This window comes from Acipenser ruthenus, chromosome 36 (genome assembly GCF_902713425.1).
Source record: "Acipenser ruthenus chromosome 36, fAciRut3.2 maternal haplotype, whole genome shotgun sequence".
In the NCBI taxonomy this organism is placed as follows: domain Eukaryota; kingdom Metazoa; phylum Chordata; class Actinopteri; order Acipenseriformes; family Acipenseridae; genus Acipenser; species Acipenser ruthenus.
This window is the reverse complement of record NC_081224.1, coordinates 7,654,821-7,679,948: the sequence shown is the minus strand read 5'-3', so window position 1 is coordinate 7,679,948 and position 25,128 is coordinate 7,654,821. Positions and strand designations below refer to the sequence as shown.

Here is a 25,128-nt window from a genome sequence, read left to right as displayed (position 1 = left end):
CACTCACAATGTGTCCAAGATATTTCACAGATGACTTCAAAATTTGACATTTGTCAGGGGATAACTTCAAGCCATACTCTTTGAGTCGGGTTAAGACCTTCAGCAGTCTGCTCTCATGTTCTTCTAATGTCTTGGAGAAAACTATTATATCATCTAAAAACACAAGTACTTCATTTAGATGTAGATCTCCCATGCATTTCTCCATTAGGCGTTGGAATGTGCTTGGTGCATTTGTAACACCTTGGGGCATGCGGTTAAACTCCCAAAAACCTAATGGGCACACAAAAGCTGTTTTGTGCTTGTCTTCTTCTGCAACCTCAACCTGGTAGTAACCTGATTTGAGATCCATGACAGAGAACCACTTTGCACCACTAAGAGCCGAGAATGCTTCTTCAATATTGGGAAGTGCATAAGCATCTTTAATGGTTCGTTGGTTCAGCTTCCTGTAGTCTACGCAAAGTCTGATCTTACCATTTTTCTTTTTTACTACTACTATTGGAGATTCAAAGGGGCTTTCAGATTCTCTGATAATTTCTGCATCCAACAGTTCTCTGAGATGTTGTTTAACAGCTTCTCTGTCACAAGGATGTATGGGTCTGGGTCGCTCCTTAAAAGGAGTTTCATCCAAGAGTCGTATCCGGTGCTTCACAGCAGTGGTATGACCATGAGATAAGTCCTCAGTAGCAAACACTTCTGGCATTGAATTCAGCTTCTCTGTGATTCGTCTCTTCCACTCCTCTGGGATGGATGAGCCTTCAAGGTTGAAAGTCAGATTGTTACTCTGGATATCATTCCTGGTTACAGTCTGCGTGCTACAAGAAGTTGCAAAATGCTCAGACCTCAAAGGCATTACATACTGAGGGACAAACATCTCAGCTATCACACGTCTGGGTTGCAGTGTAACGCAGTAGTTTGTACTGTTTCTCAAAACAACAGGAATCTTGCTTGAAGTCTCATAGGGAATGTCTAAGAGGGCTCTCTCAATCAGAATTCCACCTGGCAATGGAAAGGCTTCAGGTTGCTCAATGAAAAATGAAGTTTGAGAAATATTTCTGACTCTCACACTACCAAAAACACAAACTTTCTGTCCTGCTGGAATTGAAATAGGTCGACGCCCAAGCAATTTAACTTGACTGACTTTACCCTCGTTCAAGTGACTCTGAGCCACATGTTGGAAAAGCTGGACACACTCACGACTAATGTCTTCTTTTTGCAAGAAATCACATCCCTCTCTCTCTACACCATTCTGATACAGTCTGTCCAAAACATTTGTTCCAACCAGCAGAGGGATATGACTGTTGAAGCGGCAGTCTGGTATAATTAAAACCAAGGACGAAACCTCTTCTTCTACACCAGTGACACTACTTGGGAATGAGATCAAGACTTGGATGTAACCTAGATAAGGAACACACTGTCCTCCTGCACCTTCGACTTCAAACAGGGTGTTTACATGTTGAACAGGGAAGGATGACAAGTGATTCAGGTAGAACGTCTCTGAAATAGTTGTGACTTGGGACCCTGTATCAAGAAAGCACTCACATGCTACTCCCTCAATAGAAACTGAAGCAGTGCAACGGGGCCCTACAAGTACACAGGGTAGAACACGATCACTATAATTGGAGCAAGAAACATTTTGATTGTCCTTGTCAGCTTGTTTTCTATTTTTCTCAACGCATTCTGGACCGCTTCCAGAATCCATGGGACGGTATCCATCGACTCGCTCAGCTCCCATCTGTCCCGCAACAGAAGCTGTTACAAGTTTAAAGACATTTCTGGAGGGGATTCATGCTGAGCTCTCCATCTATCACGTTTTTCCCTAAGCTCTTTATTTTTTTGACTGACGACTGCAGGGTTTGGATCATTACAGCACCGAGCAACAATGTGCCCATTCTCACCACACTTAAAGCAGAACCAGGGCCTAGGCATGCGTGAAGCATTCACAACAACTTTCAAACTTGTGGCACCAGTACCCAAACTGCTACCCTCAATAACACTCTCCTTAGACTTGTCATGGGTCTTGCAACTATCTGCGGTCTTTGTCTCTTTCTTAAAGAAGCAAACTGTTTCTGTAACTTAGCCACGTCTTTGGCGAGTTTTTCAGTTTCACTTAAACTATTCTTTGTGGAGGGAGAATCCAAGTTTGCGCTGTCACATGGAGACATGCCATAAGCAGTGTGCGCGTGTAATGCAGCCTTAGAATTTCCCAAATGTTTCTTCATTCTGTTCTGTTTAACTGCATGCTTATCCTCCTCTGTCCTAAGTAATAGCAACAATTCAGAAAACGAAGGTGGACTGCTTTTCTTTTGCTCCAACTCAAGTACAAGAATTATTGCCTGATCCCAACAGCCTCTACAGAATTGTCTGAGTAGCTGCTTGTTAGAGTCTGCCAATGGGATTCCCTCTCTTGCAACAACTTTAGTGAGAAGAACTTGCAACCTTTGCAAATAATTTGATGGCTTTTCACCAGTATTCTGATTTGCATTCAAGAATCTTGCAAACAACTCTTCTCCATCCTCTACCATTCCAAAAGCTGACTCTAGCTGGTCTAGATATGCACTTGGTTGGGCATCTCTACCAAGAGGCTTAACTATATCGGCAGCGGGGCTCACCAGACTCTCCAACATTCTCCTTACTTTATGTCTATCAGAAACAGAAGAGTCACATAACACTAACTCAACCTGCATGCGCCAGGTATCATAATCAACTTCTCCATTTGGTTTCGGCAACCTGCCTGAAAAAGTACGAATTTTATTCTGGCCTGTGATGAAGTGCCCGCCCCTGTGTGTATTTTGTGTGTTATGTGTTGTATGTTGCTTGTGTTAATGTTGGTGTATAGTCATTGGTACACGGGATATAAACGGGTCTGTGTTTCACGTGTATTTAAAAATGTAGATTTGTATTTAGGCACGAGGAGGGCACAAATCACTTCACGTGCTGGTTAAATGTAATTTGTGAGCACGGGGTTGCACAGAATTAATTCACGTGCTGGGATTCAAGTGAATAATTAATTAGTAATTGAATCCCAGCACAACAGTATATATAGATGCACATTTCTTTCACTCGGGGTTGTGTGTTCTGTGAGTGGAGAACGGGATAGGAGACGGAGGTAGTAATAGTAAAAAGTGATAAGTAGTAAAATCTGCTCACCGTGTTTTGTCGGTATAGTTCGTTTTGTTTGTCTTTTTATTTTGGCGTATAGTGCCGTGTCCTGTTTTGTGCTTGTGTTTGTTTGTTCAACCTTTTTATTTTTCTGTTCTGTTTATTAAATGCTGAGCGAAAGCATTCGCTCAGCTCCACCAAACCACACCTCTCTGTTGTTTTATTTCCTGCATCTGGTCTGACGCCACCCACTCCGGCCGTCTTTGTGACATGGCCATAGTATGGTGAGACTGAATGATTTTTTATCACATGTTCAACAACCACTCTTTGAATACCAGGGGGATTGAAGACACCTTCATTAAGAAGAAGTGGGCTCCGTTGAGCGGAATGTGGTCTATGGTGCTCTGTAGCTTCTGTTTCAACATGCATTCATCATGTGATGTAAGGCTATGTACTGTTGGGGCACCACCACCGTCCTGTGCAGTGTCAATGTTAGACTGAATGCGTGCAAGCTCACGCTCCAACACATTTACAAAGCCAACCTTGCTAGTTCCAGCTAGTACTTTTAATTCTTCTAGATATCTTTGGGCTAACTCTCTGCTCAACTCTTCTTGACATATGTCTTGTATTGTCCTAACGTGCCAAAAGACAGTGAGGTTATTAGGACTGGGTAGACTACCAAGGTTATCTGGATCAATTGTATCTATTGCGCTTTCTGATGTATATTGCACTAAGACCCTTCCATTTGGCTGATTAGGCTCATCATCGATTTTGATACACTTAGAAATGTCCCCATTAACTTAGAAAAATGCAATTATCTCTTCATCTGAATATTTTGAATCTACCCCTGTTATGAACAGACAACTCTTACCATGCACACCATACCGACTGCAAAGATCCATTGTTACTTTCAGCAATACTCGTATCTCAAAATAGCAAAAAATACAGGAATAACAAAAAATACAATAGCATCAACTGATCACAGGGTCGGAAAGAATAATAATTAACCAGGCTCCTGGCTGCTGGCTCGCCACTTTTTTCTATATGTAACACAGTACTTAACCTTTTAAAGGTAAGCAACGGTTCTAATAGAGGTATCAAATCCTTATCTGAATCTTAGGTTCAAAGGAGGCTGGTTATCTAGTCCAGTTGTACCCTATGGGTTCAATGCTCAAGGAAAAAAATATATAGAATGGTTAGAAAACAATCCAAATGAACAACGGGACTCATGTGATCAGTTGGCCAAAACTTTTCTTTGTATTTCAATACAGTTTCAAAAAAATACAATGCGCAATAACAGTAGAATTGAGATCTCAATAAAATAAAAATAAAGTATCAAAAAAAAAAAATAGTCTTTGTGCACTTTATTTAACTTTTCCTACCACCCGCCAAGTTGGAGCAGTGTTGGTTTTCAAGGTTTGTCCTTGCTCATAAAGCAGGAATGACACTGAAGACAGTCGAAGTTGGCTGAAGTTGTAGCAGTCAAACTTCTGGGATCTTCTTAAATCTCAAAAAACAGAAAACCAGCCTGTACAAAATTGTACAGGACAATTTATTTAATGCAGATCACTTTAACCGGTTAATACATCATCAATCCATATCAAACAAATCACATTCATTTTGTTACTATTATTCAGAACAGAAGATAAAAAACTACAATCTTTCTGCAACTTATTTAAAAGTTAACTTTTTTTTTAATCTTATTTCTTTTTCATTATATACATACATTTATATATGTATATTCCTGAAGGCATAAAACATATGTAGTATACATCCTCAAAAAGACAAAATTATAAAAAATGCATTCCGCTGCATTTTTATTATTTATTTTAAGCAAGAACCAAAAAATAACAGCAACCTGCACTCAGCAAAAAACTACCAATACACAAATAATATCGTTTGCAATATCCTTTCTTTTTTCTTTACAAAAAACTTTACTGTATCTAGTTACATGTTACTGTGTGCATTTTACGTACATTCTTAAATAAAAAATTCAGAAAAAAATAATACAAGTTTTCCCTTGTTTCTTTTCCTTTACTTATATCTTTTATAATATCGTGACTTATTACTCTCTGGTATTCTATTTCCTATAATCTTGAAGAATTACTCAATATTTTTCAATATTTTTCTTGTTATTTTAATCTCTAGGCCGCCTTCTTGTCTTTTCTGCTTACCACGCGCTAAGGAATGGGAAGTGAAAAAAAGTTCTAGACGTTTCTTTCTATAAGGGACCATCAATAAAGTATGGACTGCAATGAAAACTCTGGTTACTTAGGGATCATCTCACAAGCACAAAATAACCTGGGTTACACATACATTTCCTACTGGCAAAAGAAAAACAAAGGAAGAAAACACAAGAGTCTACAGAAAGTGCAAAGTGACAGAAAGTTACACCGAATCCCTTTGGATCATTTTTATGTTGGCTTTAATAGAAAAAAACAAAACCTGACTGTATAAATGGGTAATTGTATGTAAAAAATAATGTGATATTTGTATAATGTATAATGTGATATCTTGTAACTATTGTAAGTCGCCCTGGATAAGGGCATCTGCTAAGAAATAAATAAATAAATAAATAATAATAATAATAATAATAATAATAATAATAATAATAATAATAATTATAGAAACGTTTATCATTGTTAGTAGTTATTATAGTTTTATCTTGAGGTTTTTGATATTGTAAACATTTTAAAGTAGGTTGTGTGGTCCAGTGGTTAAAGAAAAGGGCTTGAAACCAGCATAATAATAAATGGCATACATTATAATGCGGAGATGGGAAGTAAATGGCAACATGATAAACATTTTGTATTATTTATACTGACTTTACGAAATAGAAAGCAAACATGACTGTTTCCAAAGAGATTCCCAAATACTTGTCTTTTAATTCTGTGCATCCAAATACATGTAATTAAAAATTTTAAGAAGTAAGCCTATTGTTTGTTATTCTGTCCTAACCCAGCCCTTTGTCACCCAAACTGTTGTGACATAAACTATTTATTAAATAAACAGGGAAAAAAAGAAATGTCTTAATCAGCTTATTCTCCATTTTATCGCAACTGTTGTGCCATTCACTTGAGCAAAACTTGTAAATGGGTACTTGAGCTGAAACCTCCAGACTGTTTCAGGAAAAGGTTGAAACCCCTGTATTACATCAATGCCAGTTTGTGTCTCTGGGCCAGTACTCTTCTGAGACAGGTGATGTGAATTATGGAGTTCCACAAGGCTCAACACTTGGTCCTTTGCTTCTCAGTGTCAATATGCTCTTCCTGGGATCCATTATTAACAAGTGCAACCTTGCATTTCATTGTAATGCAGATGATACTTGAATATACTGCTATCTTCCATCATTCGGAGATGGTGACTTCTGTGCGGTCTTAGTGCTTCAGTGAAATCCAGTCATGGATGGCTGTAAATTGTATGTAGGTAAATCCCAATAAGACAGAGATGCCAATAGTGTGCTCCAGACCCAACTAAATCACCTCATTATGAAATATCCTTTGATGGGAATCTTTTGACTCCATCTAACACTGTAAAAAATGTGGAAATCACTGTGGATCCAGAATGATGTTTGGACACCCACATGAGCTCAGTTCTACTGGCCTTGTTTTATAATTGGAACATTGCCCAATTGAGATCCATTCTCTTTGAAAAGGGGCAGCACACACCTAGTGGTGGCTAAGCACAGGAATATTTTAAACAGTACATTTAAGAAGGTGGAAATATGAGGGCGTGGCTTACCCTACTAGATAGACTCAGTCTTGTCCCTGGAGTTCATTATCTGTTTCTAATACAAACAGAGAGGGTTTTACTCATTGATGCATCTTTGTGGAAGATATTAGGGAGCTGCTGCTTGCTGAAAACATCCTAACATTGTGGTAAGAGAGAATTTGTGGCTTATATATACTGTTCAGTGCACTATTCTTAAAAGAAATCTAGAGGCATAGAGATCTCTACAGGTGTCCCAAGTATTTAGCAATTTCTTCACAATTGCTATCCATCTTAAACGTATGTTACTTGAATGCTGTTGGTTGTGATTTGCCTGCATCGACAGGACTGCTTTGACAAGGAGATGGCCTTCATCTCTATATCCAGAATGATTTTTAAGGACTATCAAGTGTGAACAGAAAAAGTCTCCTAGTATATCTGATGTATACTTTAAAGCTGTGTTGTTTTATATCAAAGTTAAGGTTGCTTTGTAAGTGAACTATTCCTATCAGTGTGACATTTCATAATGGAAAAACTAACTGGTAACCACAGGCTTACTTTATAAAAAGCAACTATGTACAAACAACCAATATAAAAAATCTAAACAATGAAAAATCCAATACAGTAAAATGAACTTGTCACTATGACCCACTCAACAGTGTTACACTGCAATGAGATCTTGTATGGGTGCTGTTCATCTTTCATCTTTCTCTCACCAGATACTCTTGGCCAGTGAAACCCAGTTCCTTGTTGGCGCATTCAATGCACAATGTATTCTTTCTACACAAACTCTACCATGGTCCCCAACAACACCACAGCTCTTAGTACCGGATTTGACCTGGAATGTAGAGATAATCCAGCTGGGTTTGCATTCTGGTTGAATATAGAGGCTCTAACTGCTATTCTGGGATTGCCAGCCAATGTGACAGTGCTGTGGATTTTACTGAGGAAAACAACTGCCATCTCATCTTCTGAGGTGTTCATAATGAACTTGGCTGTCATGGATACTTTGATTTGCCTCAATGCACCCCTTGATATATACAATTTTTACTTTCTAAACGATACAATTGTTAATTATTTAACATGGTTTGTATATAATTTGAATGTGATCGGGGGTCCTCTGTTCCTTTGCTGTATCTGTGTGGAGCGTTACATGGCCGTGGTGCATCCAGTCACCTACCTGGGGCTCAAGTCGCTCACATATAGGGTCCTGTGCTGTGCTGTGGCATGGGTTATTACTGTTTCCTTCTCCATCTACCTAAGTATAACAGGCTTTGAATTCTCTACATATGCAGTCTCTGGTGTCATTTCTGCCTTGTTTATTGTCATGGTGTTCTGTAACATCTCTATCCTGAGGGTCCTGAGGAAGTCTGCACCGGGGAGAGATGAGATCCATCCCATGAAGAAGAAAGCCTTGCAGATGGTTTTTACCATTTTAATGATTGTGTTTGTTTCCTATTTCCCACTAGTAGCTATCTTCCCATTTCAGTCATATTTCAATCCTATGATATTTCAATGTTATATAAGTCCAGTATGCTATAGCCTTTTTATCCCCAGGAGCTGCATAGAGGCTTTGCTCTACCTGTCTAATGTGGGTGCATTGTCTTGTGTGCAGTTTCCATGCAATGGGATGTGCTGTATAGCACTGAGCCCCAGTCCATGAAGTCAACAGCAAACACATTCCATTGTAGAGAAAGCAGCTTCAAATTAAATGTGTCCATCCTTTAACTATTAAGATGTTTTGAATAGGGAAGCCAGGAGAGACTGCAACTTGGATTTGTGCTGTAAATTTCAAAACAGCTACAAGCACCTCAATCAGGCAATACATAAATATAAATGAAAGTCATTATTTAAGAAACAGCCCTCAGACCAACTCAGAGCAGTTGCTAACATCATTACAAGTTTGAAATGTCATGTTAAGGTAATTGCTCTATAAGGGATTTTTAACTGTTTAATGCTGCTCTTTATGGGCTGATTTCTTAAAGTAACTTCAGGGAGTCTTTGTTGTGTGAAAGCCGCGTGCCTCTCTATTGTAAATAAACCCTCTTAATCATGTCAGTTGGGTTAATCAAAGCTTCACTACATGTATAATTTGGTGTATTCTGGTGTGCTGTTCTGCTTTGTTATTATTTTTTAAATGTGAATCTTCAAGGCAGCTACAGAAGAGCAATGTTACTGTCCTTGAAGGGGAATCTCATTGGGCTTTGTAAGAATATTTATAAATGTACTTATGCATTTGAAATTGCATATAAAATCCCTGTGTGCTTGCCTTCACTTGTTATAGATCTACATGTTCTGACTGCGGTGACACCTCACATTGAGAGTCTGTAATTACTGTGTATTTAAGAACATTCATTATACAGTTCATGAAAAACAGAAATTATCTTTCTTAGCATATTCTATGCTGTACGTATTTCAGTGATTTGTATTTGACATTGCTAAACAACGTCATAGGGTTCCTGTCTTTCTTCAGTGCAAATTTGTTTTAATTGATTTTTTTCCACTGTAGTTAAAACAAGGTGCTTCCTCCCTGTGTTAATGACCATTGAGAATTTGAATAACAAGCTGTCATTGATATGCTGGTATCCAAATACATCAATGTTTAAACAAGCTTTTGAATATTGTGTCTTTTATTAGCCTCCTGCTGTTTTGAATACCATGTGCTGATCTGGGGTCTAGGTAGCAGTGTTATTATTTTATTTCTTAGCATACACCCTTATCCAGGGCGACTTGCAATTGTTACAAGATATCACATTATTTTTTACACATTATTTTTACATACAATTTATACCATTTTTTTACATACAATTAATACAGTTGGGTTTTTACTGGAGCAATCTAGGTAAAGTACCTTGCTCAAGGGTACAGCAGCAGTGTCCCCCACCTGGGATTGAACCCACGACCCTCCGGTCAAGAGTCCAGAGCCCTAACCACTACTCCACACTGTTGCCCCAGTGTGTGTGTACTGATCTGGGGTTAGGTAGCAGTGTGTGTGTGTGTTTGTGCTGATCTGGTGTCAGGGTTGCAGTGTGTGTGTGTGTGTGTGTGTGTGTGTGTGTGTGTGTGTGTGTTTGTACTGATCTAGGGTCAGGGTAGGAGTGTGTGTGTGTGTGTGTGTGTGTTTGTGCTGATCTAGGGTCAGGGTACCAGTGTGTGTGTCTGTGTGTGTGTGTGTGTGTGTGTGTGTGTGTTTGTGCTGATCTGGGGTCAGGGTAGCAGTGTGTGTGTGTTTGTGTTTGTGTGTGTGTGTGTTTGTGTGTGTGTGTGTGTGTTTGTGCTGATCAAGGTTCAGGGTTGCAGTGTGTGTGTGCGTGCACTGATCTTGGGTCAGGGTTGCAGTGTGTGTGTGTGTGTGTGTGTGTGTGTGTGTGTGTGTGTGTGTGTGTGTGTGTGTGTGCACTGATCTTGGGTCAGGGTAGCAGTGTGTGTGTGTGTGTGTGTGTGTGTTTGTTCTGATCTGGGGTCAAAGTAGCAGTTTGTAAGAACTTCTCAGCTATATATAAGGGCTGCTCAACAAAACTCCAAGGTTTAGTCAATCAAGCTGTGTTTATTCACCAGCAGGAATCCATGGCTACTTGCGATTTCTTATGTATTTGTGTCAAAGCATTTTCTGAGTACATACATTGCATGCACACTGCAAAGGACTTCATATTGTTGTTTTAGCTAAATGGTATTTCCATTCTATGATATGTAAATTAGCTACGCGTAAGGTTCTTGTGCTGTTTTCACAGATGGCTAGAGAATCTAAGCTGATGTAATAAAGCTGTGATTTCTAAATACCTTGTGCCTGGTTGTTTAATAATATGTTTTACTGTTTTACAAATTGTTTTTCAAATGTCCTTAGTGGGGTGGCATGTCGTTAGTAGTGTTTCGACTGTTAGTTGTATAACCATCACCTGGGCTACCTAACTGTATTTAGTCTTAGGTTCAGTGCCTATCTGGATGTCCAAAGAACAACTGAAAAGAACAATGCTGGAGAAGTTTAGACAGTATTGTCCAAAGCTGAGAGTCATTCTGGACTGCACAGAGCTCAGATGTGAGAACCCATCATCACTTACATTACAGTCAGAGGCTTTCTCTACTTATAAAAATTACACCACTTTCAAAGGACTGATTGGAATTACCCCATGTGGAGAAATCACATTCATCTCAAAACTCTTCACTGGATGCATCTCTGACAAAGAAATAACAAGATAACAAGGCTTTCATGTATTCTGGGTCTTCTGGAACGTGGAGATGAATGCATGACAGACAAAGGCTTTCTGATTGAGAAGGTGCTGCCTGGTGTCAGAGCAAAATTAATAATCCCACCATTTAAAACCAATAAAGTTCAGCTCAGCAAGGAAGAAACTGAACTTACCCAACTCATTGCTTGTCTAAGGATCTTAGTTGAGAGAGCCATAAGAAGAGTTAAAGAGTACCACATCTGGGGTTCTGCAGTTCCACTGTATCTGGCAGGCAGCATCAATCAGATTTGGGCAAACTGTTGTTTAATGGTAAACTACAGAGGGCCACTGGATTTGAAAGGTGACAAACCCACATTAACAGAAATCAGAAAGTTGTATATCTGTCTAAAGGTACACATACAAAAAATATTATGCAGGGGGATCATACACTTTACCATCAGGGCTGGCCTCAAGATGTGGAGCATCTGGGTGCACCACCAAACCACAAGGCAGGACATTCACATTGCACCTGTCTGCATACTGCTGTAACACCTCTGGCTCAAGGTCAAGCCCCCTTTTCATTGCACCTGTCTGCCGAGTTCCCTTAATCATCCTCGTTTCAAGAGCTTGGTTAGAGGATTCTCCCCGAACATCACATGCTTCACGAAATCAGCTAGCTGTAACTCGTGGTTGACGCATGCTTACCCAGAGTGGGGAGCCGGACTGCTCTCGGGTAGCCTTCTCAATTATTAGTGATCATTGGTGAGTTATCTTTAAACTTTTTAAATGATAGAACTGCTGGCAGTTTGGGACAGAATTGTAATTCATTTTTAAACTATATCCAGGTAATGGGAGGTGTGGAAACAATGGTGCGTCAGGATGCCTAGTAATTGCAGCACTCACAAAAGGTGAGCACTGGTATGAAAGTACAGAACCATGAGCCAATCCGTGGAGAACCTTGGAGATCTGGGGCTGTGGTCTCACACTGCTGAGGATAGATCCCGGAGACAACACATGAGGATCTGGAAGGGGTTCTGAAACACAGAAAATTAAGGTACTTACATTTAAAAATGAATTAAACAATCATGTCCTACAGAACATACATACATTTTTTACCGAGATTACCAGGGCGACTTACAATCGTAAGCAAATACATTTCAAGTGTTACAATACAAGTAATACAATAAGAGCAAGAAATACAATAACTTTTGTTCAAGTGTGACAAACCACAATTCAATAATACAGCAGATAATAGTGATAGTTACATCAGGATATGATTAAATAGTGATAGTTACATCAGGATGTGATTAAATACAAAGTACTACAGGTTAAACACTTGGCAGATTACAGTATTCTGAAGTACAGGATTAAATGCAGCAAAATTGGGGGCAGATAAGAGCAAAATAAAGCACATTTACATGAAGGGTGATAGTGTCCAGGATACAAACAGAGGAGTTCTACAGGTGCTGTTTGAAGAGGTGAGTCTTAAGGAGGCGCCGGAATGTGGTCAGGGACTGGGCAGTCCTGACATCTGTAGGAAGGTCATTCCACCACTGCGGAGCAAGGGTGGAGAAGGAGCGGGCTCTGGAGGCAGGGGAGCGTAGCGGAGGTAGAGCCAGTCTTCTAGTGCAGGCGGAGCGGAGAGGTCGAGTGGGGGTGTAGGGAGAGATGAGGGTCTGGAGGTAGCTGGGTGGTACCTTGCTCAAGGGTTACAGCAGCAGTGTCCCCATGTGGGATTGAACCAACAACCTTCCAGTCAAGAATCCAGAGCCCTAACCACTACTCTACACTGCTTTAGGCTTGCTACTATTTGATTTTTTTACCGTTTTTTTATCTTTATTTTTCAATTCAAGCAGAGCATGGGTGTAATCGACCTCCATGCTTTTAAAAAAAAAAAGACTTTTTATGCCATTGAGAAACGTCTCATTTTCTGAGAAATTTTTTGCAGCAAAACCATGGTTACCAACATTCTAATTTCTAATTGAAATAACGTTTGATCACAGCAAAGCTATACCTTGTAGACATAGATCTTACACAAATAAAAATAAAAAATGTCTCAAATAAGCTGTAGAAAACGCAGCATATAAAGTGTATTACACAGACTTTTATAGCATACATTTACAAGTAAAAACAATATGCACAGACAGAACAAAACATTAGAGAGTTGAACAGAACTAACTTGCACTTATTCCGAGCTCCGCCCCTCTCCTTAAGCACAGCCGGACTCACTGGAGGCAAAGCAGACTGGCATGCTTCGTCCTGCCGTAGAGACTTCTGCCATCGATCAGGGTATTGTGCACAATACTCATTGTTTTCCTCTTGCGCCCCATTTTAAAATCAAACCAGTAACTGTCACTGTATATACCTATAATAGCAAACATTTACCTACACCTTAACCCGCTAATTTCAAAGTTGGTGCTTTGAATGACAGGCTACAGCTAGCAAATGAAAGTGCACATTCAGTCTGATGATTGACAGTCATTTAAACGAATGAGAGCATTCTAGCGCTGCTTCAGCCAACGAGATGTCAGGACAGTATGAAATGACTGACGGTGAAACTACACTAGCCTATTAAGGAACCACTGATTTGACTGACATCGACACCTGGCCATTCAGAGCGGAACGGAGACGGGACACACAGCAAGTATAAAAACTACACAGACGAGATGATTTCTTAAATTATTATTTTTCGTAAGAAAAAAATAGCATGTTCATGTTCAATAAATATACCACTCCACAGGCAATTGAAGTCAATGGGATCAAGCTTGAAGAAGTCAATAACTATGTATACTTAGGACAGTTAATTTTGACAATGGAGAACCAAATGTGTGAAATCAACAGAAGAGCAAAAAATGGGCTGGAATGCCTTTGGAAGATTTAAGCATGGTTCTGTAAGGGAAACTACCCTTATGCCTCAAATGGAAAGTCTTCAACCAATGCGTGCTGCCAGTGCTAACTTACAGATGTGAAACCTGGACCCTCAATGCAAAAATGACTCAAAAATTAGAAACGACTCAATGGAGTATGGAAAGATGCATGCTGGGAATAACAAGAAGAGACAGGAAAAGGAAGGAATGGATAAGAGCTCAAAGTACGCAATGTTATTATAAGAGCAAAAACTTTGAAATGGCAGTGTGGGCCGGCCATGTAGCAAGAAGAACAGACCATCGCTGGATCCCAAGAGATATAAAGAGACCAAGAAGAAGGCCTCCAGGAAGATGGCAAGATGAAATTAGGAAACTCGCTGGAGCAACGTGGATGAGGGACACAGGGGGAGGCCTTCATCCAGCAGTGGATTGAAAAAGGCTGAAGATGATGATGATGATTATGATGATGATGATATATATTAGAGATCAGCAAGGGTAGAAAATTCGAGATCAGGTACCAGCTGTGAAAAACACCTGGATACCCGGATGTTTTTCGGGTAATGATTTTTAAAAAATCACATATATTAATGTTTTAAGTGCATGATACATATTTAAATACTATATAGTACACATACATTTAGTCCCTTCAGATCTGTAGACTTGTGTAACCTTTTTCAGTACTGGAAACATCATCATCATCATAATAATAATAATAATAATAATAATAATAATAATAATAATAATAATAATAATAATAATAATACATAAAAAAAAATACCTTCATTGCTCATTTCTTGCAAAGACGTCAACATATCTGAATTTTGTTCATCGCGTTTTTCTTTCAACTCTGGATGACAGGGGCTGTGTTCCATTCCAAAACCTCGCCCCTATGCCCTACTCCCTTCAAAGTGATAACTTCCAGGAGTGATCACTTCGAAGGGAAGTAGGGCGTAGGGGGAGCAAAAGTGTTTCAATTGGAACACACTTCAGCATCATCACTCACGGCCAGAGAAAGGCGTCCTCATTTGTCAGCGCTAGAAATGTGTATTCTTTATGTACAACACTGTCTCTTACACAATTTTAAAGTTAATTTTGTTGACTTTCATTTGACCTGGAGAACGTATATGTAGTATAAACCAGTCAGAAGATATACATAATAAAGTGGAAACAGTACAACTAGGCAGAATTAACCCGCGTATAAAGAGTTAAAAATGTAATTCCAATTATTATTCCTTTTCTTAAGGGAGATTCAGCCAAGCAGCAATACCAACATACAAGTTATCTTCTGCATTAACAGCAATATAATTATGTACACAACATAATACTAAGACAACTGAGATATGTAAATATACATTTAAAATTCAAATAATTTAAAGTGAATATAAATATTAAGAAATAAAGAAAATTAAAACCTGTCATCAAATTCACTTTTCAGGGATATAGCCTGCAGTGCTACACAATCTATCATCTGTCCCTGTAATAATTGAAATAAATGAGCTGAAAAAAGCTGTTTCACGAGAACAAATGAGCTATCTAGCAATACAGATAGCCAACTAGCTTGTTAGCAAGCTATCCCTCAAGGTCTCATCTATACGGAGTAACATAGCTTGCTGTTCGTTTGTTTGTATTGACAATAGCAAGCTAAGAGAACGCAATAAATTCGCCTCGAACATTGATTTATTTATCTATCGGGGACACATACAAGAATCTCATGAGTGTAATTTATATGACACAAGAAGCATTATAATATTGTTGTGTTATATGATTGCCAATTACATTTGTAGACAAACTCCATCTTCTCTGGCTCCATTTTTGCGCTCTGTCTTTAAGACGCAATGTTTGATGAGATTAGCTCATTGGTGGGTTATAAAAAGAAAATCTCTTCTGCAGAAGTGTACAGTGCTTGCACACTTCGGGAACGCCCACTTGAAGGCCCCTTCGAAGGGAGCATTTTATGTTCACTATGGATTGGAACACCCCTTAACATGACGGCCGTCCACTTCCGCCCTTCGATCTTCACTTCGTAGGGTGCATTTTCATGAATTAGAACACAACCAGGTTGACCAAAATGGATGTTTAAGAAACCAAAAATATGTAAACTGTTAACCACAATAATTAGCAAGAAAGGGGAACAAGACACGGCTGTTGAGAAACACAGCAAGTTCAGTTCACAGTTTGGACCCCCTTACTACAACAGTATGCTGCCTTCCAGAAGCCTCTGTCACGCACATCACTGAGAATGTGGACAGGCTCCTAGAACGAACAGGAGATGACCCGGTAGTAGAATCGGTACAAACAACATTGGAAGAGACAAGCCAAGATCCCTGCAAAACAAATTCAGAGAGCTAGGAAGGAAATTAAAAGACAAGACCAAAACTGTGGTATTTTCTGGGATACTGCCGGCACCTTGCAAAGGACCATATGGACAGCTGAAAATACAAAATCAAAATGCATGGCTGAAATCATGGTGCACACAGGAAGGCTTCATCTTTCTTGAACATTGGAGCACGTTCTACAACAAGGACTATCTATATAGGCGGGACAGACTGCACTTAAACAAAAAGGGAACCAATCTTCTCCGGGAAAGGATCCTTGAGGAGGTTCAGAAGCATTTAAACTAGAAAGGGGGGAGAAAACAAAAAACAGAAGGGAGACCACATCAAAACAAAGGCAACAACTCAAGTAAGACAACTATTAAATGTATTTATCTTAATGCTAGACGTCTCAGAAACAAAATGTTAGAACTTGAAGCTACTGCACTAACAAGTAACTACGATGTGATAGTGTGACAGTCTGGCTGAATGTCAGAACCAGGAAATGAATAACACAGACAGGACGGATGAAAAGGTAAATGCGCTTGCTTGCACCAGTTTATTGTAAATAAAAAGGTTGAACAAAACAGAAAAACATGGCACTTTGGGCCAAAATAAATAGACGAACAAGACAGACAGACAGACAGTGGACGAACACTAAACAAGTACGGTGCTGGTGCTTCCAGCACTCGGAGCAATTATTTATTTTCTTACTTTTTTTTATTCTCCTCTCCACACCCATTCCACTAACGAACACAAAACCCGGAGTGAGTAAAACGTGCATCTATATATACTGTTGTGCCGGGATTCAATTACTAATTAATTATTCACTTTAATCCCAGCATGTGAACTAATTATGTGCAATCCCCGTGCCTAAATACAATTATACATTTTAAACACACGTGCTCATTACCCACATTATATCCCATGCACCAACTACAATACACCAACATTTACACACTACATGCAACATATAACACACAAATGCACACAGGGGTGGGCACATTGCCACAGATAGGTGTTACAGAAACTTGGTTGTCTGAGAGTGATGGAGACAAATATAATATTAGTGGGTACACACTGTATAGGAAAGACAGGCAGGACAGAAGAGGCGGAGGGGTAGCGCTATACATAAGAACAAAAACAAAGTACACAGAAAGAGTACTTGGAACTGCAAACAGAAGTCAAAAAGGAAGTTAGAAAGGCCAAGAGAGAGATAGAAATCAACATTGCTAAGGGGGCTAAAACCAATTCCAAAATGTTTTTCCAATATTATAACAGCAAGAGAACATTTAAAGAGGAGGTTAAATGTCTAAGAGACACAAATGGCAAAATCATAGACGAAGAATAAAAAATAGCAAATATATTAAATGATTACTTTTCACAGGTTTTTACAAAGGAGGACACGGACAACATGCCCCACATGTCGACCTGTTCCTATCCAGTTTTAAATAACTTTAGCATAACAGAGGCAGAAGTGTTAAAGGGACTTGGAGCTCTTAAAATAAACAAATCCCCTGGGCCAGATGAGATCCTCCCAATATTACTCAAAGAAATGAAAGAAGTTATTTACAAACCGCTAACCAAGATCATGCAACAGTCTCTTGACACAGGGGTTGTACCGACAGACTGGAAAATTGCAAACGTTATACCGTTAGTTGGTAACTACAGACCAATAAGCCTGACTTCTATTAGATGTAAACTTATGGAAACTATAATAAGATCCAAAATGGAAAATTACCTATATGGTAACAATATCCTGGGAGACAGTCAGTATGGTTTTAGGAAAAGGAGATCATGTCTAACTAACCTGCTTGATTTTTTTGAGGATGCAACATCAACAATGGATAATTGCAAAGCATACAACATGGTTTATTTTGATTTCCAGAAAGCTTTTGACAAAGTCCCACATAAAAGGCAGCAGTGTGGAGTAGTGGTTAGGGCTCTGGACGCTTGACCGGAGGGTCGTGGGTTCAATCCCCGGTGGAGGACACTGCTGTTGTACCCTTGAGCAAGGTACTTTACCTAGATTGCTCCAGTAAAAACCCAACTGTATAATGGGTAATTGTATGTAAAAATAATGTGATATCTTGTAACAATTAATTAAATAAATAAATAAAAGATTAATTCTCAAACTGAACGCAGTAGGGTTTCAAGGAAATGCATGCACATGGATTAGGGAGTGGTTAACATGTAGAAAATAGAAAGTATTGATTAGAGGGGAAACCTCAACATGGAGCGAGGTAACCAGTGGTGTACTACAGGGATCAGTGTTAGGTTCTCTGCTATGCCTAATCTACATTAAGGATTTAGATTCTGGTATAGTAAGCAAATTTATTAAATTTGCAGACGACACAAAAATAGGAGGAGTGGCAAACAATGTTGCAGCAGCAAAGGTCTTTCAAAATGATCTAGACAGCATTCAGAACTGGGCAGACACATGGCAAATGACATTTAATAGAGAAAAGTGTAAAGTACTGCATGCAGGCAATAAAAATGTGCATTATAAATATCATATGGGTGATACTGAAATTGAAAAAGACCTAGGAGTTTATGTTGACTCAGAAATGTCTTCATCTAGACAATATGGTGAAGTTATAAAAAAGGCCAACAAGATGCTCGGATATATTGTGAGAAGTGTTGAATTTAAATCAAGGGAAGTAATGTTAAAACTTTACAATGCACTAGTACAGGGGTGCCCAATCCTGGTCCTGGAGGGCCGATGCCCTCCTGGTTTTTGTTCAAACTGTACACTAAATTGATTAATTGGACCAATTAAGCTTCTAATAAGGGCTTGATTGGTCCAATTAAGTAATTTTAGGGCACAGTTGCAACAAAAGCCAGGAGGGACATCGGCCCTCCAGGACCAGGATTGGGCACCCCTGCACTAGTAAGACCTCACCTAGAATATTGTATTCAGTTCTGGCCACCTCGTTACAAAAAGGATATTGCTGTTCTAGAAAGAGTGCAAAGAAGAGTAACCAGAATTATCCCAGGTTTAAAAGGTGTGTCATATGCAGACAGACTAAAAGGATTTAATCTATTCAGTCTTGAACAATCGTGAAACAAGACAATAATACTGTAGCAGATGGACTGCAATAGGTAGGATTGTAGGACCCAGGGGAATCCTGTCTGTAAACACATTGGCTTCCCTATTCTTAATTTCTGTTTTTTGTTATCATTAACTAATTGTTTTATTGGCAATTTGGGCGAGTTATATAAACCTACCATTTTGTAGCACTATGTTCAAACACGACCTGATTCTAGACACTGCTGGGGTTGCTCCATAGATAGAACTGTTCATTCGGCTGACTTTGGGTAAGGCTGGGTGACGTACTGATTCTGTGTCCCTGCTGTGTTTGTTATTATTATTATTATTATTATTATTATTTATTTCTTAGCAGACGCCCTTATCCAGGGCGACTTACAATCGCAAGCAAAAACATTTCAAGCGTTACAATACAAGTAATACAATAAGAGCAAGAAATACAATAACTTTTGTTCAAGTAAAGTACAAGTTTGACAAACCACAATTCAATAATACAGCAGGTAATAGTGATAGTTACATCAGGATATGATTAAATAGTGATAGTTACATCAGGATGTGATTAAATACAAAGTACTACAGGTTAAAAACTTGGCAGATTACAGTATTCTGAAGTACAGGATTAAATGCAGTAAAATAGGGGCTGATAAGAGCAAAATAAAGCACATTTACATGAAGGGTGATAGTGTCCCAGGATACAAACAGAGGAGTTCTACAGGTGCTCTTTGAAGAGGTGAGTCTTAAGGAGGCGCCGGAATGTGGTCAGGGACTGGGCAGTCCTGACATCTGTTTGTCCGAGCGAGCATCAATCGCTGTTTTCACTAGGCTTTGTTTTCACTTTAAAGAGATTTACTTTTATTTTTGTTGTCATTGATATTGTGTTTTGGAATGTATATTGTTGCGTTATTTGTGTTTATTTTTTTTATTGTGTTTTGTTTTTGAGAGACATACTCGAAGCTGCTGCTCACTGCACATTGACCCCCATGTGAATGTTAAATAACTAGTTTAGTTTTTGTACTGACGCGAACGATTTTCTCTATGTTGCTTTACTACACAGACTGTTAAGTGTCTGCATTAACTGGTTAATATCATTAAGCACTGATTGGACTTCGTTGCATTAGGATAAATGTGCATTTGAATATCTAGTCCACCTATTAGGCAGCTAATACTATTATGCACTCATGGCACTTTGACTTTGCTGCTGTACATAATGAAATAATTGATCTATGTACAATTATTGCATTTTGTTTTGCACATTGAAGTTGCTTTCTCCTACTAGGTTTGGATCTTTAAGCGTATTAATAACTAAGTGATTGGCCTTCTGCACTTTAGTTATAGCTGAGCTGTTGGTGTCGTAAAGGAACGATTAATTATTTGATATTGGATATTTCACATGTTACACCAACCTAGTTGTCTCTCTTTATCAGTTGATAGCACTGCTTGTGTTTCACTATTGTCTCAAGTTGCCTTAATACATCAATCTAACTGATATTACTGTACTTGTTTTGTTTGAATTGAATGATATCTGAGCTTTTTTTTATTCATTTCTTTCCTTTTTATTTTAATAAACAGCTTCTGTTTTTGAACTGCATATGTCTATGTCTTTCATTTAATTGAAGGTAATCTATGCGCAGGGTTTAAGATGTACTTGTTCAAATACTTAATTATAATATCTAATAAGGGTGAAATAGTCAACTATATTATCACTTATGATCCATGGGCAGGGCGCTACAGATGTTTCTATTTATTTATGTAGGCCTATTTATTTTTTTACTTTTCATTTTGGCATAAAATATCCTCCATAACCAAAACTATAAGTCAATACAGTATACATTAAAAAAATCGTGTATATTAAGATTAAGATTATCTTTCTATCTTTCTATCTTCTCTCCTTTCTCCGTATCTCATGAAACACGCGCCTGTTTTGTTCTTTTCCGCCTTTACTACATTTCAATCACAGCTGTCCAATGACGGCAGAAAAGTGTTTCATTGCTTTCCTTGTATTTGTGTTTCCCGTTATATATCACATGGAAAGGGTTTCTGCTCCTCTTGGTCTTCTTGGGGAATGCAGTGCTTTTTATTATTATTATTATTATGCTTTTTATTTTTATATCCTTTTGTATTAATACAATCCAATATAAATTTGAATTAAAGTGTTTCATTTTATGATGGAAACAACTTTAGTGATACACTGAAGGGTTGTGTGTTGCACACGTGCCATTAACAAAATGCCCTGGAAACTTCAGATGAAGAAAATCATTTTAATGAAGGGCTGTAAGCAGCAAAAAAACGCAACAATTTAAACATAAGACAGTGAAAAGGTTACCATTCCAAGCTGAAAAATGTTTTCTTTGTGAACGTTAGGTTACCTACCATAACCCTGGTTCCATGAAAGAGAAGACGACCACTAACATTAAGTGTGGGATATTCCCTGCCCTAGCGGTAGGTAATACTGAGCTCTCTATATCAGAGCTGCCGAAAGCCCCTTCCTGTGATGACGCACTCGGTCCCGCCTACCGAGGGTATAAAACCGTCACTCACCGGAAGATCTCCCTCTTTTTCCGCCGAACCCGTGAGGGCGACCGAAGCGACCTCATGGTTGGTGGTCGTCTTCTCTTTCAGGGAAACAGGGTTAGGAGAAGGAACGGCAGCATATGAGGGACGCACAACACTGTCCAACCCAGTGGTTAGCAGTGTGAACTTACACCCTCAAGGACCCTTGTGCCCACAGACGACACAGCAGGATCTACCACATTAATGCGGCAGAATCTGGTGAAAGTATGCGGCGTAGCCCAGCTAGCCGCATTACAAATCTCAGACATCGAGGCACCTTAGAAAGGGCCCAAGATGTAGCCAACCCTCTAGTTGAGTGTGCGGCTACCCTACCAGGTGGGGCAAGCCAGCACCATTACACACAGTCGAGACTGTGTCCACAATCCAGTGTGACAGACCCTGCTTAGAGGGGCTGTCCGTGTTCCGTGACAGACAAACAGCTGGTCAGATTGACGCAGTGCTCTTGTCCTAAGCACGTAACATCTCAATGCCCGCACTGGGCAGAGAAAATTAAATCTCTCATCCTTTGTTGAAGCAACGGAGGTGGATGAAAAGACTCCAGTTCCACAGACTGGTTAATGTGGAAAGCTGTAATCATCTTGGGGAGGAAAGCGGGGTTGGTGCACAGAGACACTCCGCTTCTATCCTCACACGCACATGCAGACAGTACCTACAGCTCACTGATCCGCTTTACGGAGGTGATAACTAAGAGGAAGGCTGTCTTCATAGACAGGTACTTCCGCCCTATGGAGTGTAAGGGCTCAAACAAGCCTTCGTGAGAGCCTCTAGCACAATATTAAGGCTCCATTCGGGGAGAACAGTCCTCCTAGGAGGGCGTAATCACCGTGCGCCTTTAAGGAAATGGGTAGCCAAAAATGCGCACCCGGAGACATAGAATCTACGGGGGCATGGCAAGCAGAGATAGCCGCTGAATACACCTTCAAGGTGGAAGGTGACCGTCCAGCACCAAGCAGTTCTTGCAGAAACTGCAATATGACTGGCCTAGGGCAAGTGATGGGGTCATGGTTTCTAGCCAGACACCAAGCTTGAAAATACTTCCACTTATAGGTATACAAAAAACCTAGTGGAGTCCGCCCTAGCACTCTGCATGGTACCCACAACTGCGTCCGATAGCCCTAGGGCTGTCCAGCGGTCCCTTACAGGGGCCAGACCCATAGCTGGAACCTGCCTGGCTCCGGGTGCTAAAGAGAGCCTTCCGTCTGACTGAGGAGATCCAACAAAGTGGAATCTTCCAGGGCTGGCTATGCAACAGCTGGCACAGGGTCGAAATCCACATTCTCCTGGCCACCTGGAGAACTGACGCTTTCTCTAACCCAACTTTTCCTAGAAAAGCCGGGAGCAGCGGTATGGGCGAGAAAGCATACAAAAAACGCTTTGGACCACTCGTGGGCTGCTCTCAGTTCCCAAGCATTTATGTGCAGGGATGTCCAGCGATCCGACCAGGGTCCGCAAACTCCTCCACCTGCCCAGACCGGCCCCCCAACCAGAGTTGGGTGCGTCTGTCATCACCAATTGACAGTTGTGTATCACTCCTATGCTTGCGCCTTCCCTCAGAAGATAGGCTTGCTTCTACCAGCGTAGGGCTTCCCAGCCTAGGCGAGACACGGTCAGCTGACTGTCTGTCGCGCTTGGGGTGCAGCCTAAGGCACTGAGCCACACTTGGATCGGGCGTTTGTGGAGTAACCCTAGTTGGGTGGGTGATGAAGCCGAGGCCATCAGACCCAATAGTTTTTAACACAACACCAATTATACTGTGAACCCTTGCTGAACAGGGCCAGACAGTTGCAATGGCAGCCACTCTGTCGTCCGACAGGCAGGCTTGCACTGTGTGGGCCACTGCTCCTTCCTGCGACTGGGCTGATCAACCAGTCGTTCAGCTAATTCATCACCCTGATCACTTGCAGCCGCAAGGGAGCTAGGATGGCATCCATGCACTTTGAAACGTGCAGGGGCTAAGGAGAGGTTGAACCACAGCACAGAAAACTTCCTGTGCACTAGATGAATAGCAACGTGGAATCCATGTGCTTTCAGTCCAGCGTGATAAACCATTTGCCCGGCCGGCAGCCCGGCAGATGCCAGCGCGCAACATCCGAGGCAACCACTGGTGCAGGCGGGGTCAGCTCCGGGGCTGGCGTTATTGGCTGAGCTGGGGCCACAGCAAGGGCTTGAGCCTGCTGCCTGGCCAGGCCCAGTGCCGCGTACAGCTCAGCCGTGTACTGAAGCACTCAGGCACCAAGGGTGCAGATGCAACAAGGACACTGAGTGAGGTAGAATACAGTACTGGTGCACCGAAGCATCGGGGCACTGAGTGCAGGTGTTATTCACATGCTGTGGTGCCAAGCACTGAGGCATGGCGCCCAGCCTTAACCGTCTGAAGTCTACACACCCTGGGGTAGCGCATAGCATACACCGGGGTGGATACGGTAGGCAATCAGGATAGCAGTCCAGGGGAGCACACGGTGCTGCACCATGGTGCAGAGTGGCGATAACCTGGTTCTGGACCGTGTGCAGCCACACAACTTGGCAGCGCATAGAGTATACCGGAGTGGAGCACAGGCTCAAGGAGCTGCTTTTTCTTTTAAACTGCAACATTATTATTATTTTATTTCTTAGCAGACGCCCTTATCCAGGGTGACTTAATAGCAGAGGAAAACAGAAAACAGCAATCGCTGTAAGGCTTTCAGCAGACTGCAATCGCAAAGCGATGTAGGCTGTTATGCAGAAAAAAAAGAGTAAACATAGCATAGTAACTGGACAGGGGTGTCTAGCCTGGACTACGTGCAGTCACACGACCGGGGCAGCGCGTAGCTTACCGCGGAGTGGAGCACCTTCTACAGGCAGAAGGCAACGAGGCACCTCGTGCATCGAGCACCCGAGGCGCTATGCGCCCTGATGTACTAAGCACCTGCCTACCGAGCACCATACGTCCTGTGGGTATGATGCGTCGCAGGCCATACAGGGAAGGGACCCCGATATGGTTCTGACTTTGTGCATAGCACTGAGGCACTGCTCGCACTACGTTGAACACTGGTAAGTGTTAACGTAGTGTGTCCACTCACTAGCGTTACAGCAAGGTATGCTGAGCCCAGTGGGCACTGAGTATCCTGTTTCCACAGATACTGTGCAGCACCGTGAGCTATTGCCGGGTTGACCAGTGCTTACGCAATAACCCGTGCATCCCAAGCGCACTGCTGTACTGCATTCGAGATGCTAGGCAGAGAATCCTGAGACAGGACGTCTGGCTTGTGCATAGCACGAAGCACTGCTTTCACTGCGTTTGACCCACAGTTACTAACACAGTGTAAAATTTGCTAGCACTACAGCTAAGGCTATTAACACTAATTACCCTGCGCCAG

The 25,128-nt window shown here is 40.8% G+C and overlaps 1 protein-coding gene across 1 annotated transcript; it reads left to right on the top strand.

The window, feature by feature from the left end:
- The first annotated feature begins 7,596 nt into the window (after window positions 1-7,596).
- Window positions 7,597-8,470, top strand: LOC131706576 (proteinase-activated receptor 3-like). Its single transcript, XM_059007920.1, has one exon. The coding sequence runs from the start codon at window positions 7,604-7,606 to the stop codon at window positions 8,468-8,470; it is 867 nt and encodes a 288-aa protein (XP_058863903.1). The 5' UTR covers window positions 7,597-7,603.
- Window positions 8,471-25,128: the final 16,658 nt, after the last annotated feature.

Coding starts and splice junctions, on each gene's coding strand:
- LOC131706576 (XM_059007920.1), top strand. CDS start 7,604: ATGGTCCCCAACAACACCACAGCTCTTAGTACCGGATTTGACCTGGAA.